The 17,138-nt window shown below is 42.4% G+C and overlaps 1 protein-coding gene across 1 annotated transcript in view; it reads right to left on the bottom strand.

Moving 5' to 3' along the window:
* The window catches only part of XRCC2 (X-ray repair cross complementing 2), a 36,840-nt gene extending 21,760 nt beyond the window's left edge, over positions 1-15,080 (bottom strand). The window contains exons 1-2 of the mRNA XM_045864006.3: positions 14,920-15,080; positions 1,002-1,083 (exon numbers count right to left, since the gene is read on the bottom strand). Coding sequence (XP_045719962.1) covers positions 1,002-1,083; positions 14,920-14,958 — 121 coding nt within the window. The 5' untranslated portion in view covers positions 14,959-15,080. The remainder of the gene's footprint in view (positions 1-1,001; positions 1,084-14,919) is intronic.
* Between the last annotated feature and the right edge of the window lie 2,058 nt (positions 15,081-17,138).

Genomic DNA, 17,138 nt, shown 5'->3' with positions numbered 1-17,138 from the left:
GTCTAGCAGTTCCACAAAAGGTTAAACACAGTTGCCGCACAAACCTAACAGTCCCTCTTGTGGGTATTACCCATGAGAACCGAAAACATATATCCACAGAAAAGCTTGTACACAAATAATCACAGCAGCGTTATCCGTAACAGCAAAAAGCAGAAACCCCAATGTCCATCAACTGATGAATGGATAAACAAAAAAGAGAGTATTACTCAACAAGAAACAGAACTACTGATACATGCCACAATAGAAAACTTGAAAAGATTATGCAAAGTAATAGAAGCCAGTCACAGAAGACCACATACTGTATAACTCAATTATATGAAATATACAGACAAGGCTATAGAGTCATCAAGTAGATTAGTGGCTGCCTAGGGCTGAGGGATGTGGGAGCAAACGGGGAGTGACCGCTAATAGGCACGGCTTTCTTTTTGGGGTGATGAAAATGTTCTAAAATCAATTGTGGTGATAGGTACATAAATGTGAATACTACAAATCATGAAATTGCACACTTAAAAGGGTGAATTATATCTCTACAGAGCTCTTCCACTAAAGAATAGAAAAACAGTGCCAACACAGTACCTTTCTGTAAGTTCTCCTTAGTGTAGAAGCACTGCAGGGAACAAGTGGGCATGTCCTCTCCCTTCTACAGAAGTATTAACAGACAACGGGGTACCTAAGGACTTTCTTGTGATTCTCAAACTTCTAAAGAATTAAAAAATAAATTATAGTAACAAAACTCCCTCAAAAATACTGTGTCGGGATAAGAGAGGTCAGAATTTATTCTGAAGATTTACTGCAGATGAGCCAAACTTTATCTCATCTGACACAGATAATGAAGACTTAAAAGTGTTCTGCCATGATCTATTTCTCACTTTTTAATTTTACAGGTTAATCCATATAGCCGTTTGTTACGAGTATGTACATATAAATGAGTATGTTGGAAAAAAACATGTTTTATAAGCCTTAATGTATGACACTGTATTTTGGTTTGAGATTGTTTTTACCATGTACAGATGAATCTTCATCAGCAAACAGATATGGTTCTATTTCTTTCAAGGAACTTCTACCTTCAAGTCGGGCAAGGAGCTTGCAAAAGAAAAAAGAAAAACTCATTACCTAAAAATATAAAATCTTAGAAATCTACATTTACACAATTTTCCAAAAATCTATAAAAAAGACTAATTTAGTCTTGAGGATTTAGAAGAAATTATGAAGCAGGAAATACAATTTAGGAGAAAAATTATGTTCGTTTATTCAAAAAATATTTCCTTTTTTGTTTATGTATCAAATACTGATGGCATAAAATGAGTTCCTGCCCTCAGAAGAGCTGATAGTGTAGTTTGGGAGATAGGACCAAACTGCTAATTACAAAGTATTTACCTTTCTTATGTGTCCCAATTTTCTTTCTCATCATACTTAATACACTTACATACACCAGCTTTTAATCTGTCTGCCTATTATATTGTCAATTCCTTATCTAGTAGTGGGAGGGGACAAAGGAAAACTGGAGAAAAACTGCCCTTGAAGAGCTCCCGCATGGATTTGTTGGGTGGACAGAGCTCAGGCATGACCACAGCCAGGGTGCAGAGGCTGTTACTTTGCATGTAGGTGAACTGTAAGCAGATTCACCTGCTAAAGCTTGCAGCACAAAACAGGCAGGAGATAAGTAAGTGCTAAGAGTGGAAGTCAGATCACAGAAGGCCCTACATGCCATGTTTAGGAGCTTATTCTCTGGTTTGCAGACAAGAGCAAGGGATTGTAAGCTATGTAGCGAGAAGCAGTCTAGAATAGTTTACTCAGTAGACAGTTGGGACTTCAGAACCAGACCTGCTAGCTCCCTTCTCTGGGCCTCAGGTCTCTCATCATTCAAGTGATAACAAACAGAATCTCCCCTCCCAAAGTTGTTGAGGATTCAGGGTATTAAAAAAAGTGCTTGACATGGAGTAAGCACTCTGTTAAGTACAGCACAAGCTACCATCATCTGCATTTCAAATAGATTATCTTGGTGGCTAGGAGGGTATGTATCTGAAAGTAAAACCAGATATGGAGAGTAGGCTGGAGTCTGTCACACTAATCCGGAGGAGGAATGCCCGCACCAAGACAAAAGTAGTTAGGATGACAGCAAGCAGAACTGCATGACTGACTTAAATGTCAATGAGGGACATGTAATCAAAGATATCAAAGCTGATTCTCAAGTTTCTGAGAAACCAGCACAGATCTGACCACCCCTCCATACAACAAAAGAGAAAAAGAGCGTATCACAAATGGGAACAAAAGCAGTCACTCTTTTTTTTTTTTTAACTGAAGCGAAAGTTTTGAAAAGATTTCCTGAAGTGATGAAAAGGTTCTATGCATTAATTTAGCAAATGTTTACTGAGTTTCTGTTACATACAATGCACCATGGCAGGTAAAATGCAGACTACAAAGATGAAAAAGATAACCTACCCTCAAAGAACTTGCTGTAACCGTCCTCTGGGAGATGATATTTTATTACAAAAGAAAGTAAAGCACTGCTCACTACACAAGAGACACAGCGTGCTGAGTTAGCGCAGACTGGGCAGGCGTATCCGAGGTTAAAACTCTCCTCCTAAGTATTCAGACACCATCTTTCTCGCTGAGTTGACACCTGAACTGACAGCGGACCAGTGGAGGCAGGTGAAAATGCTGGCCCAACCGCAGAAATGGCACCAAACTGTCCCAGCACACACGGCATTCCTCACCACTCACAGAAAACACGCAAAACCAGTTTTTCATAAGAATGCCTTTGATGAGAAGGTTAAAAGTATTAGTTCTCTTAAATCATGACCCCTGAGTACTTTTTAAAATCATTGTGATGACACAGGACTCATACTAGCAGTAAAGAATTTAACCTTGATCAGAGAGGTCTGGCCTTTGCCCTTGGCCCCTGGGAGGTCATCTGCAAGTCTCCTGGAATATCCTGCCTGATCAAAGTGTCTTTGTTTACCAGGGAACCTTCCGCCACACCAGACAGTCTAACAGTGTGACTCAGGGTTGGGGCTTTGGATCAATTTGACCTCTGGTCTCAGGGGGGGCCAGAGAGTGAGGTCAGCTGCTTGGGCAGCTGACTGTGTCTACATGAGAGAGCCCCAAGAAGACGCTGGACACCAAAGTTCAGGGGAGCTTCTGTGGTTGGCAGACCATCACAAACTGTTGCTGGGAGAACTGAGCACCATCCACAACTCCACCAGGAGAGGACAACTGGAAGGTCTGCATTTGGAATTCTCCTGGACTTTGATCCATTACATCTCCTCCTCTGGCTGCTTTTAAATCTGCATCCTTTCCCTGCAGTAAACCATAACCATGAATATAACTGCTTTCAATGAGTTCTGTGAGTCCTTCTACTGAATTGCTATACCTGAAGGTGGTCCTGGGGAACCCCCAACTTGCAATCAATGTCAGAGTTGAGTGTAGTCTTAGGTCTCTAACTCTGCAGTTTGTGTCTGAGGTAAAGTCAGCTCCGGGGGACGTCCCCAACTTCACACACAGATGAAGGACTTCTCCAAAATGAAATGCAATCATTTTGTTTTGCTTTGTTTTGTTTTCTCTAGGAAAAGCACTTGTGTTGAATATTTGAGTTGGATGCTTTTTTCAATTAGCTACCCTTTTATTTGAAAGAACGACTAAAAGACAAACTTTGATTATACAGACTTTGGATGTGGCAGACATTTTGTTGAAAACAAAGAAAGTAAGCTTGTCACTTCAAGAAAACTGACAGTATTTGTTGCCAATAATAACATCTGAATTTTGGAAAACTCATCCGCCACTGTGACCTTGACAGCTTTCCAAAATTTAAGGTCCTTTTTGGTGAAGTCACCAGTGTTTTAATGAATGTGATTTTTAAAAATAATTATTTAACAAAACATGCCAATACTTGAAAGATTTGTGTAATTCAGTGAACCAATATCTCCAAATGACCAATGCATGATGTTAAATCAGTCCTGGTTAAAATATTCACTCCAAGTGTTAGACCAATCAATGATTTTAACATACGAAAAAAAATCACTGATATAATTTTATATTCTACGTTGCAATTAACTTTTAGGAAACTACTATCTTGTCAAGTTTTGGTACAGAATCAAAGAAACCCACAATTATCTAAAAACACCTTCAAATACTCCTCCTTTTTCCAACTATATGTATCTGTGAAAGGCCAGGGAGTCTTCATGTACTTTAACCAGAACATACAGTAATAGACTGAATGCAGAAGAGATGAGAACCCAGTCAAGTTCTTTTCAACCAGACCTTAAAGAGATCTGCAAATATGTAAAACAGTGTCACTCCTCACATTTTTTTTTTAGGGAAATATAACTATTTTTCATTAAAATATTTATGGTAATAATCAAAGGGGTTATAATTGTCACTTGTATATGAATGTAAATATTTAAAATTCTAAATTTGTCATGCAGCTTTCTCTCTTGAGCTCGCCCGCTCTGGAGATCCTGTGAGTGTATTTTTCGCTTTAATAACCTTCTCGCTTCTGCTATTCAATAAATAGATATAACCCACATAAACAAAAGCTCTTTTGGTGACAGATACTAACTGCACTTATTTGGTGATCATTTAACAACATAAATTATCAAATCATGATGTACACCTGAAACTAATATTATGTTTTAACTACTATACCACCAAAAAAAAAAAAAACCTCCACAAAAAAATGCACAAAAGCTCTTTAAAATCCTCAATAATTTTTAAATGTGTAATGCACTCCTAAAGCCAAAAAGTATGAGAACCACTGAGTTAGAAGATGGAGAGTCCAGCTTGAAGGACAAGAAAGAAACTTGCATGGACAAGATAGGACACATACAATGACTTTAAAATGTTTTAAAAAGCATGTATACAAATAACTATCCTCATCAGAATGATTAACTTAGGAAGTTACTCCAACTGTTTACTCTTATTGTCACTCCTCAAAATATTTTAGAATTCTCTACTGTGAGAATTCCTGGTAAGAAAAGTATTCAAGAAAGCTTTATATTGGCATGACATTTGGACAGAGATGGTATTACTCCTCTTACCAAACTGGCTAAGTTAGCCAGTTTGCATCTGATTTTCCACTATTATTAAAAAATCAAATTCATTTTCAAAGGATGAAAACTTTCCACTATTGAGAATATTCAAAATGATGTTTTACAATGCCAAAGCAGAGTCTGTTTCTCTTTCAAATAAATAAATAGTAAAATCTTTAAAAGAAAAAAAAGGGGGCGCCTGGGTGGCTCAGTCATTAAGCGTCTGCCTTCCGCTCAGGTCATGATCCCAGGGTCCTGGGATCGAGCCCCGCTCCCTGCTCTGCAGGAGGCCTGCTTCTCCCTCTCCCACTCCCTCTGCTTGTGTTCCCTCTCTCGCTGTGTCTGTCAAATAAATAAAATCTTAAAAAAAAAAAAAAGAAGAAAAGAAAGAAAATACCCTAAAAGTCTGACATAACCTATTATAGAAATTAAAATTAATGATGTCCAGATTTAAGGAATGAACTGAAAGAAGCCAGGTATAATCAATCTGGAGTTTCTGAAGGGCAGAAAAGAATTTGTTAAAAGGAACCCAAGTAAGTTCTGCTAGACAAGACAGTTTAATTCTTTTAGGGAAGATTAACACACTGGGCAATCTGAGCTTGGTGATGGATTTCTCTTGAGTCTCTCAGCAATCTTTCTGAGGCCAAATTTCCTATTTAGAAAAGAAGGCACAGTGGACACAACAATTTTAGCCTATTTGGCAGTTTCACTAATATTGTTAATTAATAGATTTTACATTTGGTTTGTAAATCAGTATCTGCTAGGTTTTATCATAACAATAGTCATCAACTAATAGCTACTATTTGTGCTTACTGTGGTATCAGCAGTACATAATTTATATACATTATACCTTTTAACTGTTACAGTAACTCTATTTGTTATCATTCTATTTTTCAGATGAGAAAACTAGTGGATGCCAGAGCCAAGATTTAAGAGATCTTTTCTGGCTCCCAAAGCCTGGAGTTCTGGGCTCCACTACCTCAGAGTCAGCACCACCAAGACTAATCAAGTCTGAGTACACAGATGAAACGGTTTTTGGACCTACTATGCTGCCGATCAAACCGGTCCAAGATCCTGTCCAGGCAATTACCTGGCCTCTTTCAACCATCTCTGTTAGTACTCCCTCCAACAGCAACAAGGAGCCCTAAATGTTTCAACAGCAGCATTATTGCCATAACAAGTATATAATCTGCCAAGGGGGTAATACTCTATTGTATAGACATCCACTGGTAAACATTTCAGCCAAGTCAATGTATCCCAGGAACTGAGTGAGGTGCTAGGGATTCACAGATATAGCAGACACAGTTCCTATCTTCAAAGAATTTAAGAGGGGAGAGTCAGGAGGTTACAAAAATGCAATAAAGTACTGTAGCTGCTACAACAGAAATCAGGCAGGGTGCTGCGAAGGTGTGGGAACCTAACGCCATCTTGGACAAATCACGTGGAGGACCAGTCAGTGACCTGGGACCTCCTGGAGCACAGCACCCCTCCCAACATTCTTTCCTTTTGTTTAACCACACCCTTAGGTACACCCTTAGGGCATAACATCCTTGACCTGCCCTGGAGACCTGACTATGACACACAGCCATTAAACATTCTCCTCTTGGGTGGTCCCACAGCAGTACTCCCAACCTCCGGGCAAGAAAGGCCCCATCTTGTCTTAAGGGAGGTGGGGTTGGGAAGATTTACTCATCTTGAGGCGGCCCGGAGACAGGCTCAGTCAATAAGTCCCCTTCACAAGCCATTTCACATCAAGCTGGACTTGTCAGCCTTTCTGTTCAGTCTCAGGGTCAGTTCTAATTTGTGGGAGGCACCCTTAATTTTGAATGAGAGATTTAGTATATAGTTCTTTTAAATACATACAAAATGTGCCTTGATAGAGAAATGCTTTTTTTCTTTCTACAGGGAATGTCCTTTGCCTATTCTCTCATTTAAATTTCTAAGGCCAAGACTATTGAACAAACAATAATATACATTCTTCAAGGCCACCTCCTTCCATGAAACTATTACTGTACTTAACACATTACATCCCTCATCTGGATGTAAAAGCTCAAAAGGAAAAGAATCTTATCTTGGCTCACAATGGACTCCAAAACGCTTTTGTTTGGCAGAAACTCAGTAGCTCCCTGTTAAATTAAAGGTAAACAGGGCATAGGTAGGCAGGCTTGGGAAGGATGGAGAGTGTAAAGAACCTCAAACTATTTTGATTTTCATGTTTGGACAGTCTGCAAACTTCTACCAAAAGTCCTAAGTATTCATGTCGAAATTCTTCATACTAACAAAAGTCCATTTCCAATGCAACTGTATACCTTCAACACCTAGTTAAGTAGAATACCTACCATACAGATGTTTTTAAAAACCATTTAGTTATGGAAAAGCTTACACAAGAGCAGAAAGACGAACTTAAAAGATCAAACCAACCAGAAATGAATGGCATTAAGGTAAATATATACACATACATAATATATAGCTCATTTGGATAAAGGCTCATTTCCCCTGACCTTTTGTAAATAAATCTGTCTGCAGATGGACCCCAGCAGCAGGGTTGCAAACCAGTTAAGTATAAAAGGCTACTCAAAGGGGCTTCTGGGTGCTTCAGTCAGTTAAGCATCTGCCTTTGGCTTGGATCATGATCCCAGGGTCCTGGGATGGAGCCCCACATCAGGCTCCCTGCTCAGCTTCTCCCTCTGCCTCTCCCCTCGGTTTGTGCTCTCTCTCAAATAAATAAATAAAATCTTAAAAAAAAAAAATAAGCTACCTAAAGAAGCAAACATTCTAAACAAAATATTCCCACCCCTGCCCCGTAACAAACCTGGATTTCACACCTACAAAATGAATACAATTCTTAGTTTTACTACTCAAATGCAGAGGAAATTCAGGCAAAAACATGTTAACTATAACACAGGGATATAAGCGAGGAGCTGGAATAAGGAAGCAAGGGAAAGCAGCAGCTAGGTGAATATGTATGTGATTGATGCAAAATTTGGATCTCATGGTAGTTCCATAAATTAGAGGACCAATTCCCCTTCACATGGGAAATTAGGCTCCTCTGCCACTTTGAAAATTCAACTGTCCCTTCAGGGCAGAGTACTAGGCCTGGCTCTTCAATCAAGCTGGAAGAACTAATGCTTTTATAAAAGCAATCATCCTGTAAGAGGAAAAGGAAAAATAGATAAAGTAAAGCAAAAACTACTATATATACACCTGACAATTTAAGCAGCATGAATTTCTTTTTTTAAAGTTTTCAATTCCAGTTAACATATAGTGTTATATTAGCTTCAGGTGTACAATACAGTAACTCAACACTTCCATACATCACCCTGTGCTCATCAGGGCAAGTGCACTCCTTAATCCCCAACACCTGTTTCACCCATCCCCCCTCCTCCCCTCTGGTAAACATCAAGTTTGTTCCCTATAGTTAAGAGTCTGTGTCTTGGTTTGTCTCGCTCTTATTTTTTTCCTCTTTAAGATTCTATTCATTTGAGAGAAAGAGAGCATGAGCTGGAGGGTGGGGAGGGAGAGAGGACAAGCAGACTCCCAGCAGAGCAGGGAGCACAATGTAGGACTCGATCCCAGGACCCTGGGATCAAGACCTGAGCTGAAGTCAGACGCTTAACGACTGAGCCACCCAGACGCCCGTTTATTTCTTAAATTCTTAAATGAATGCAATTATATGGTTTTTGTCTTTCTCTGACTTATTTCACTTAGCGTAGTACTCTCTAGCTCTATCCATATCACTGCAAATGGCAAGATTTCATCCTTTTTTATGGCAGAATAATATTCCATTGTATGTATATACCCCCTCTTCTTTCTCCATTCATCAATCGATGGATATCTGGGTTGCTTCAATATCTTGGCTATTGTAAATAATGCTGCTATAAACACTGTATCCCTTTGAATTAGTGTTCTTGTACTCTTTGGGTAAAATACTCAGGAGTGCAACTGCTAGATCATAAGGTAGCTCTAGTGTTTTTTAAGATTTTATTTATTTGACAGAGAGAGACACAGCAAGAGATGGAACGCAAGGAGGGGGAGTGGGAGAGGGAGAAGCAGGCTTCCCGCGGAGCAGGGAGCCCGATGTGGGACTCGATCCCAGGACCCTGGGATCATGACCTGAGCCGAAGGCAGACGCTTAACCGACTGAGCCACCCAGGCGCCCCCCCAACATTTTCTTTAATGTACAGAATTTATTTATTTATTTATTTTAAGATTTTTTTAAAATTTTATTTATTTGACAAAGAGAGACACAGCGAAAGAGGGAACACAAGCAGGGGGAGTGGGAGAGGGAGAAGCAGGCTTCCCGCAGAGCAGGGAGCCCGATGTGGGACTCGATCCCAGGACCCTGGGATCATGACCTGAGCCGAAGGCAGACGCTTAACCGACTGAGCCACCCAGGCGCCCCCCCAACATTTTCTTTAATGTACAGAATTTATTTATTTATTTATTTTAAGATTTTTTTAAAAATTTATTTATTTGACAAAGAGAGACACAGCGAAAGAGGGAACACAAGCAGGGGGAGTGAGAGAGGGAGAAGCAGGCTTCCCGCGGAGCAGGGAGCCCGATGTGGGGCTTGATCCCAGGACCCTGGGACCATGACCTGAGCTGAAGGCAGATGCTTAACAACTGAGCCACCCAGGCGCCCCTAAGGTAGCTCTAGTTTTAACTTTTTAAGGACCCTCCATGCTGTTTTCCATAGCGGCTGCATTCCCACCAACAGTGCACAAAGGTTCCTTTTTCTCCACATCCTGGTCAACACCAGTTGTTTTTTATATTGCTGATTTTTGCCAATCTGAAGGTGTGTAAGCAGCATTAATTTCTAGCAGAATTTGTAAGGACTAAATTTTAAATTTATGATATCCCACAAACGAGTAATTCCATTAAATGCATTCTTCAGATTTCATCAGGAAGTTATATCAAACTGCTTCAAATTTTCATTTAGATAAAACAAATATAGGGGCACCCGGGTGGCTCAGTCGATTAAGTGTCCAACTCTTGATTTCGGCTCAGATCATAATCTCAGGGTCGTGAGATCAAGCCCCACATCGGGCTCCAATGGAGTCAGCTTGAGATTCTCTCCCTCTGCCCCTCTCCCCACTCGCTCGCTCTCCCTCTCAAATAAACAAAATCTTTAAAAAAAATCAAATATATGCACAGTCCCAGAAAAAAACAGAAAGCACAAAATCAAAATTACAGGAGCTTAACGTTGGCAGAACACTTATTCTCACCTTGCATGTAAGGAACTCTGCTGGAGAAATATTTCTGGCATATTCTCCTATCCTCTCATTCTCTCTTCCCCAGGGAAGATTTTCTAATGGGTTATTTTAAGAGCAGGTACTAGACACCCCCTTCCTCCCTCCCAACGGCTTTCCTACAGGAAGTACACTTTCTCCTGTGTTCCTATACTTCAGTCTAAAAGGAGTGCACTCAGAAATGAGCATTTGGCAACATAAGTTGGCTGATAACCTAGACAAGAGAACTTTTAGTGGTACAGTGGGAGACCGAAGCCTGATCACCATGGGCTAAAGAATGAATGGGAGATAAGTGAGGCACAGAGCACAAACTCTTTGCTGTGCTGAGGAGTAAAGGAATGGGGCTGGGTGGGGCGTTGACATCTAGGGAGGTTTTCTGCTTCGCGGTTATTGTTTTATGTTAGGATACCAACGGAAATGACTGGTGGAAAATAAGACTAAAAATGCAGAAGACAGGGACGCGTGGATGGCTCAGTCGGTTAAGGGTGCTGGGATCAAGTCCCGCATTGGGCTCCTTGCTCAGCAGGTAGCCTGCTTCTCCTTTGCCGCTCCCCCTGCTTGTGCTCTCTCTCTGACAAATTAAAAAAAAAAATGCAGAAGACAGAAAAATGACCATAGGAGTGGGAACATCTGTAGCAGTGAGGTCCTTTGAGAAGGAATGGGATGGAAAAAATCCGTATCATAAGTGGAGAAGTTGCACTTTAAGATTTTATTTATTTATTTGAGAGAGAGCCCCCGCTTGAGTGCCCACGCAGGGGGAGGAGCAGAGAGGGAGGGAGAAAGAATCTCAAGCTGACTCCCAGCTGCACCCAGAGCCCAAGGTGCCCAAGGTGGGGGGGTGGGCCCCCCTTCAGCCCCCTCCAAGGCCCTCCAACCCCCCGCGCCTCCCCTTGATCTCACGATCCTGAGATCATGACCTGAACCAAAACCAAGAGTCAGATGCTTAACCGACTGAGCCACCCAGTCGCCTCGAAGTTGCAGTTTCTTTTCTTTTTTAGAAGATTTTATTTGAGAGAGAGAGAGAGTGAGTGAGTGAGAGAGAGAGAGCATGAGAGGAGGGAGGGTCAGAGGGAGAAGCAGACTCCCCACTGACCGATTCCGGGACTCCAGGATCATGACCTGAGTCGAAGGCAGTCGCTCAACTGACTGAGCCACCCAGGCACCCTCGAAGTTGCAGTTTCTTAGAAGCAAAAATATTTATTCTATTTTAAGGAGGAAATTCAGAGAAAAATCAGTGCATATATTATCAAGATAGACTTCATGAAAAAGCAGGAATTGCTGTATTAATGTCTGATAAAGCATACTTCAGAGGAAAGAAAATTCCTAGAGACAAAGAGGGACATTACAGAATGAATAATAAAAGGATCAATCCACCAAAAAAGACATATGATCCTAAATGTGTACATATCAATCAGAGCCTCAAAATACAAGAAGCAAAACTAATTAATACAGGTGAAAGGAGAAATAAACAAACCCACAATTATAGCTGGGACGTTAACAGTCACCACTCAGCAACGGATAGACTTACAACAGAAAATCATTAAGGATACAGAAGATCTGAACACACAAGATCTGACTCATGTATATAAAACACTGTACCCAACAGCAAATATACATTTTTTTCAAGTGCCCATGGAACATTCATCAAGACAGATCACATCCTGGGCCATAAAACCTCAACAAATTCAAAAGAACTGAAATCATACAGAGTATGTTCTCTGACAATGATGGACACAAACTAGAAATGAGTAACAGAAAGACAACAGGAAAAATTAAGGGAGTTCCCGTGAAATTTTTTCTTTCCAATGACGCATGAAGCAAGGCAAACGAGGGGAGAGGGAAGAGAAGATATGAAATTTATCCACTAAAGAAACAATTACTGAGTGCCAACTGTGGACTAAATATTGTTCTAATCACTGGCACTAAAGGAGTAAACTCAACAGACAACAAAATCTGCTCTCATGACCTTTAAATCGATATAAACTGTCAGCTGTGCTAAGAAGAATAAACAGGATAAAAGAATAAAGATTAACAGTAGGCAAGGTTAAAAAAACAGGTTATTTTATTGTAAACTGTAGTCAAATGCTGGTCTTAAAATCAAGGGTTCATTATTAAGTTTTCCCCTTGCTACCTGGCCTACCATAATTCCATCTCTAGAATATGTTAAAAGAAAGTATTTTTTGCAACTTTATTTTCTTGGAAGACCCTGTATGAAATGTCTTTTCCCTACTACTCGCAAAAGGTGGGAATGGTTAGCTGCTTTTTGAAGTTGTAATTCTCATGAATTAAAAATTTAAGGTAGGGGCGCCTGGGTGGCTCAGTTGGTTAAGCGACTGCCTTCGGCTCAGGTCATGATCCTGGAGTCCCTGGATCAAGTCCCTGGATCAAGTCCCGCATCGGGCTCCCTGCTCAGCAGGGGGTCTGCTTCTCCCTCTGACCCTCCCCCCTCTCAGTGCTCTCTCTCTCATTCTCTCTCTCAAATAAATAAATAAAATCTATAATTAAAAAAAAAATTAAGGTAGTTTGTTTCTTGGGCTAGCTTTTGACTTCAGGTATCTTCCTCAACACAGTGCCTCCAAGTAGAATCCATAAAGTACTGTAGCATAACGTGCAAAGGAAGAAAATTGTGTCCAAACAAATTAAGCACTAGCCATTGAGCGCCCAAAAGCACTTAAAGGAAGAGTTTCACTTAGCTGGTTTTCTTAACAAAAAGGAGAAAAAATAAAGAAGCACCTATTGCCCAGCTTCTTGTTCCCCTCCAACCCTCTGTACTCCAAAGTAGTACGAGCCAGGCAATCTTGCTTAGGGTCTCCACGCAGACACGGCAGGCCAAGGATACGTTGCTAAATTTTTTGTTCAATGATTTGGCTGTGTTAGGCTCCCCTTTTTTTTTTTTTTTAAGATTTTATTTATTTATGAGAGAGCGAGCGCGTAAGCAGGGGGAGCGGCAAGCAGAGGGACACACACACACACACACACACCGACCCCCGGCAGAGAGCCCGACCGCGGCTCGATCCCAGGAACCTGGGATCATGACCTGAGCCTAAGGCAGACGCTTAACCGGCTGAGACACCCAGGGACCCCAGGGCTCCCATTTTTTAGATACTAGGCTTGTTCTGACTGCAAAAGTCATCTATGTTTAACCTTGGTTTCAAACGATCATCTAAGTAAGTAAGGTTTTAACTGTAGTGGTTCTTATACATGCAGTAGCTCTACTCTTAAGGAGCAAAGGTTGGTAAACTGTGGCCAGCAGGTCAAATCCAAAAGTTTAAAAATAATTTAACACAGCCATGCTGATTTGTTCACCTCTCTATGGATGCCTTCACATTAGAACTGCAAGGTTAAGGAGTTCTGACAGAGACCCCCTGGCCTGCAAAGCCTAAATACGATCCCGCCCTTCACAGGAGAAGTTTGTTGACTTGAAGAGTACTGTTTCTCCGCCGCCTGGGTGGCTCAGTCGGTTGGGCATCTGCCTTCGGCTCAGGTCATGATCCCAGATCTCTGGGATGGAGCCCCATGTCAGGCTCCCTGCTCAATGGGGAGCCTGCTTCTCCCTCTGCCTCTCCCCTCCACCTGTTCCCTCTCTCAAATAAATAAGATCTTATTTAAAAAAAAAAAAAGAGTATTGCTTCTCTCCCTCATCTGTATAAGAGATCCTTCCTAATCCACCCCGGCCTATTTCTCAGTGCTCACTGCCCAACTCCACTTTCCCTCACTAGCTGTGTTCCAACTATTCAGAACTACCTGCAGTTCCCCTAAATAAGCCGTGCTCTTTAGGCAGAACCCACGTTAATTGCTATTCTCTTTGACTGCCACCCCCTCCTTGCCAGGAGAACCTCACATGGTTCTTTTAAAACCCAGTCATCTGCTCCTCCTAACTAGATGCCTGCCCCTCTGTTGGGCAGCATGCTTTCCTACACATACTGCAATTTTTAGGTCGGACTCCCTGACTAGCTCTTCAATGGCAGAAGTTGTTTCTTTTGTTTCTCACTCCAATTCCTTAACCAGTGGAACCAGTGGGTGACACGCTGTAAGTACCCGAAACTTCCTGGTTCAATTCCTGAATAAATTCTTGCAGGATGTCAAATAGCTGGCGTGTTTTTTGAGGTACTTAAGCTGGAAATGCAAGCTGGGAGAGCGAGGGCTTGAAGCATAAACAGAGATGTAGAGGCTAGAGGGAGAAGGGGAGGCAACCTACTCAAATACTGCCTGTCCTGGCTAAACGTCTGTAAATTCTCCAACTGGCAATCCCTCCCTCTTCCTCGCTTCTGTTGCCTGGCTTACCGTTTCTAACCGCAGTTAACGTGTGACAGATTCGGACCGTCAGCCTAGCGATCAGAGATCAGGAACCGCACACCTATGTGCACGCGGTGGGGGGGAGCCTGCCTCCGCCTCCGCTCTGCGCGCGCGCGTTAGCCTGCCCATCTCAGAAAACTCCCAGGTACTGGGGGCCGGCTCCGGGTGCGAAGGCAGGAGGGGTCGGCGGGGGGCCGCAGTCCAGGGCGGCTCGCCTACCCTCCGCCGAGCGCCCCGCGCGCCCCGGGCCAAGGCACCCGCCCCACCTCCCGCCGTCCCGGCTCCCTCGCCCGCCCACCGCCCTGTTCCCATCTCTCGCGCTCCCGTCCAGACTCGGCGGCTCTCACCTCTGTCCCGGACTCGGCCCTGCGGAAGTCACTACACATCGCCCCGGAGGCTGGGCGAACCACACACTCAACTTTCCCGCCACTGGCGCCATTTACCGCGAGCGGAGGAAGCCAGCAGCCAGTCAAACGCGCTGACCCGTGACCCGGGCGCGAGCATGCGCATTGCGCCCGTCCGCAGCCAGGGAGGCGGCGGGCATGCGCAGTGGTGTGTACTGGCGTCCCTCGCTCGTGACGTCAGACTCCGTCTCCTAGGAGACCCGGAGACAGCTGGTGATTTTTTTCTTCTCTCGTAAGCTTCGATTCGTTTTATTAGGTAAAACTAGCAGCACGTACCTTTTTTTTTTTTTTTTACTATAAAAAAGCGGTTACTGAGTACGCAGGGCTTTTTGTCCGTTGTGGGTTAAAAGCCTCTGGCTGGTTATACATGTGATTCATGGTTAATTCTGAAAACAAACAATTACACTAAGTTTGAAAGAATCTATGTAATTAAGAAATAATTATTATAATAGTAATTACAGCTAACACTTACAGTGCTTAGTATGTGTCCTCAGTGCTTTATGTATAATAATTCATTTAATCCGCACAGTCCTATGAGGTAGCTACTGTTATCCCCATTTTACAGACGAGGAAACTGAGGCACAATTTTGGCACACATGACCAGAGTGTAGTGGGTCAGCACGTTAACGGGAAGGAGGGAAAGAAGAGCATGAATGCAAACAGTTCTTCAGAGAAACTTGGTTGTGAAGGAAGGAGATAATATAGTACCAAGAAAAATCAAGGAAGAGTCTTTTTTTTTTTTTAAGATTTTATTTATTTGAGACAGAGAATGAGAGAGACAGAGAGCATGAGAGGGAGGAGGGTCAGAGGGAGAAGCAGACTCCCCGCCGAGCAGGGAGCCCGAGGCGGGACTCGATCCCGGGACTCCAGGATCATGACCTGAGCCGAAGGCAGTCGCCCAACCGACTGAGCCACCCAGGCGCCCCAAGGAAGAGTCTTTTAAGAAGGCAGAGCCTGGGATATGTTCAAATGTTGACAGGGAGGAGCTGTGGTAACTTACCGGTTAAAGAAAGAGAAAGAAAACCTGATGGAGTCAGGACCTAGAGACAGTGGAGGGTGGAGGTATAAGAGTTAGCTTTAGCTGTGGGAGGGTATCTCTTTCGCTGTGAGCAGAGACAAGGGTTGAGAATGGGTGCAGATGCCCATAAATTTGGGGATGAGAAGCTCAAAGAGCTTGAGGGAGTTCGAGTCTGAGGTACAAAGCGAGGCGGTAGAAATCCAGGACTCGTCTTGTGAAAGTAAAGTGTGTGCCTAAGCTGACTGCCTGAATTAATGTTACCATCTACAGGCTCTGCCAAAAACCTTCCTCAGAAATCCATTCTTGGTTCATTCTGTACACAGAGCAGCAGTGACTGACCTAAGTGCTCTATGGCAGTAATTATTTTAACCAGGGTAATTTTCCTTAACACTTACTGTCCACAATCACGTTCAATACACAGCATATATTAGTACTATTCCTTCATTGCACAGAGCTTTTATCCCTGAGTTACAATTTTCTTGAATTTCAAGATAAATTTTCTGAAATCATCATGGATTTTGATATCAGATACACCTGGAATTTTAAACCTGGTTCTGTCACTTATTACCATGATACTCATCACTTACCACCCTGGCCCTTAGTTATCGTTGTGTTGTGGTGATGAAACTATGTGCTTAAAAGAGCTAGCACAGCACCTAGCACAAAATGTTGATTCCCTTCCTACCTCCCTATCTTTCTTAGATCATATCTTAACATAGTGCCAAAGATACAATAAATATTCAATACCCATCTCCTGTTTACCATGATGGCAGTGATTAGGGCCAGATTAAGAGATGAGCCTGTCTGGAAGTTGTCCAGGGTGGTACATCATAAAAGCTGCGAAAACTCTCTATGTATTAAAATATCACAGGAATATGAGATGGAAAAAATGATTTTTAATTGCAATTCTTTTCAAACAGGATACTGTATGTGGTTGGGAAGAAAAGACACTTGGAAAGATGGTAAAACAGGCACCATAAAAGACAACGCTTGAGTAACAGAGAGTTACTATGTGTAGGTTTAACCGATTGGGATAGAAGGTAAGGTGAACAAGCTGGTGCATTACCACCACCAACATTCATTCACCTACTCTGCCTTCTCCCCACCCACTCCCACACAAGGAAGCAGGACTGTGAATCCCCAA

Source organism: Mirounga angustirostris, unplaced genomic scaffold, assembly GCF_029215605.1.
Source record: "Mirounga angustirostris isolate CCGP_5_RB_7025 unplaced genomic scaffold, mMirAng1.0.hap1 SCAF_12, whole genome shotgun sequence".
Taxonomy (NCBI): Eukaryota; Metazoa; Chordata; class Mammalia; order Carnivora; family Phocidae; genus Mirounga; species Mirounga angustirostris.
The sequence above is the reverse complement of the archived record's forward strand: the minus strand, read 5'-3'. Positions and strand labels throughout refer to the sequence as shown.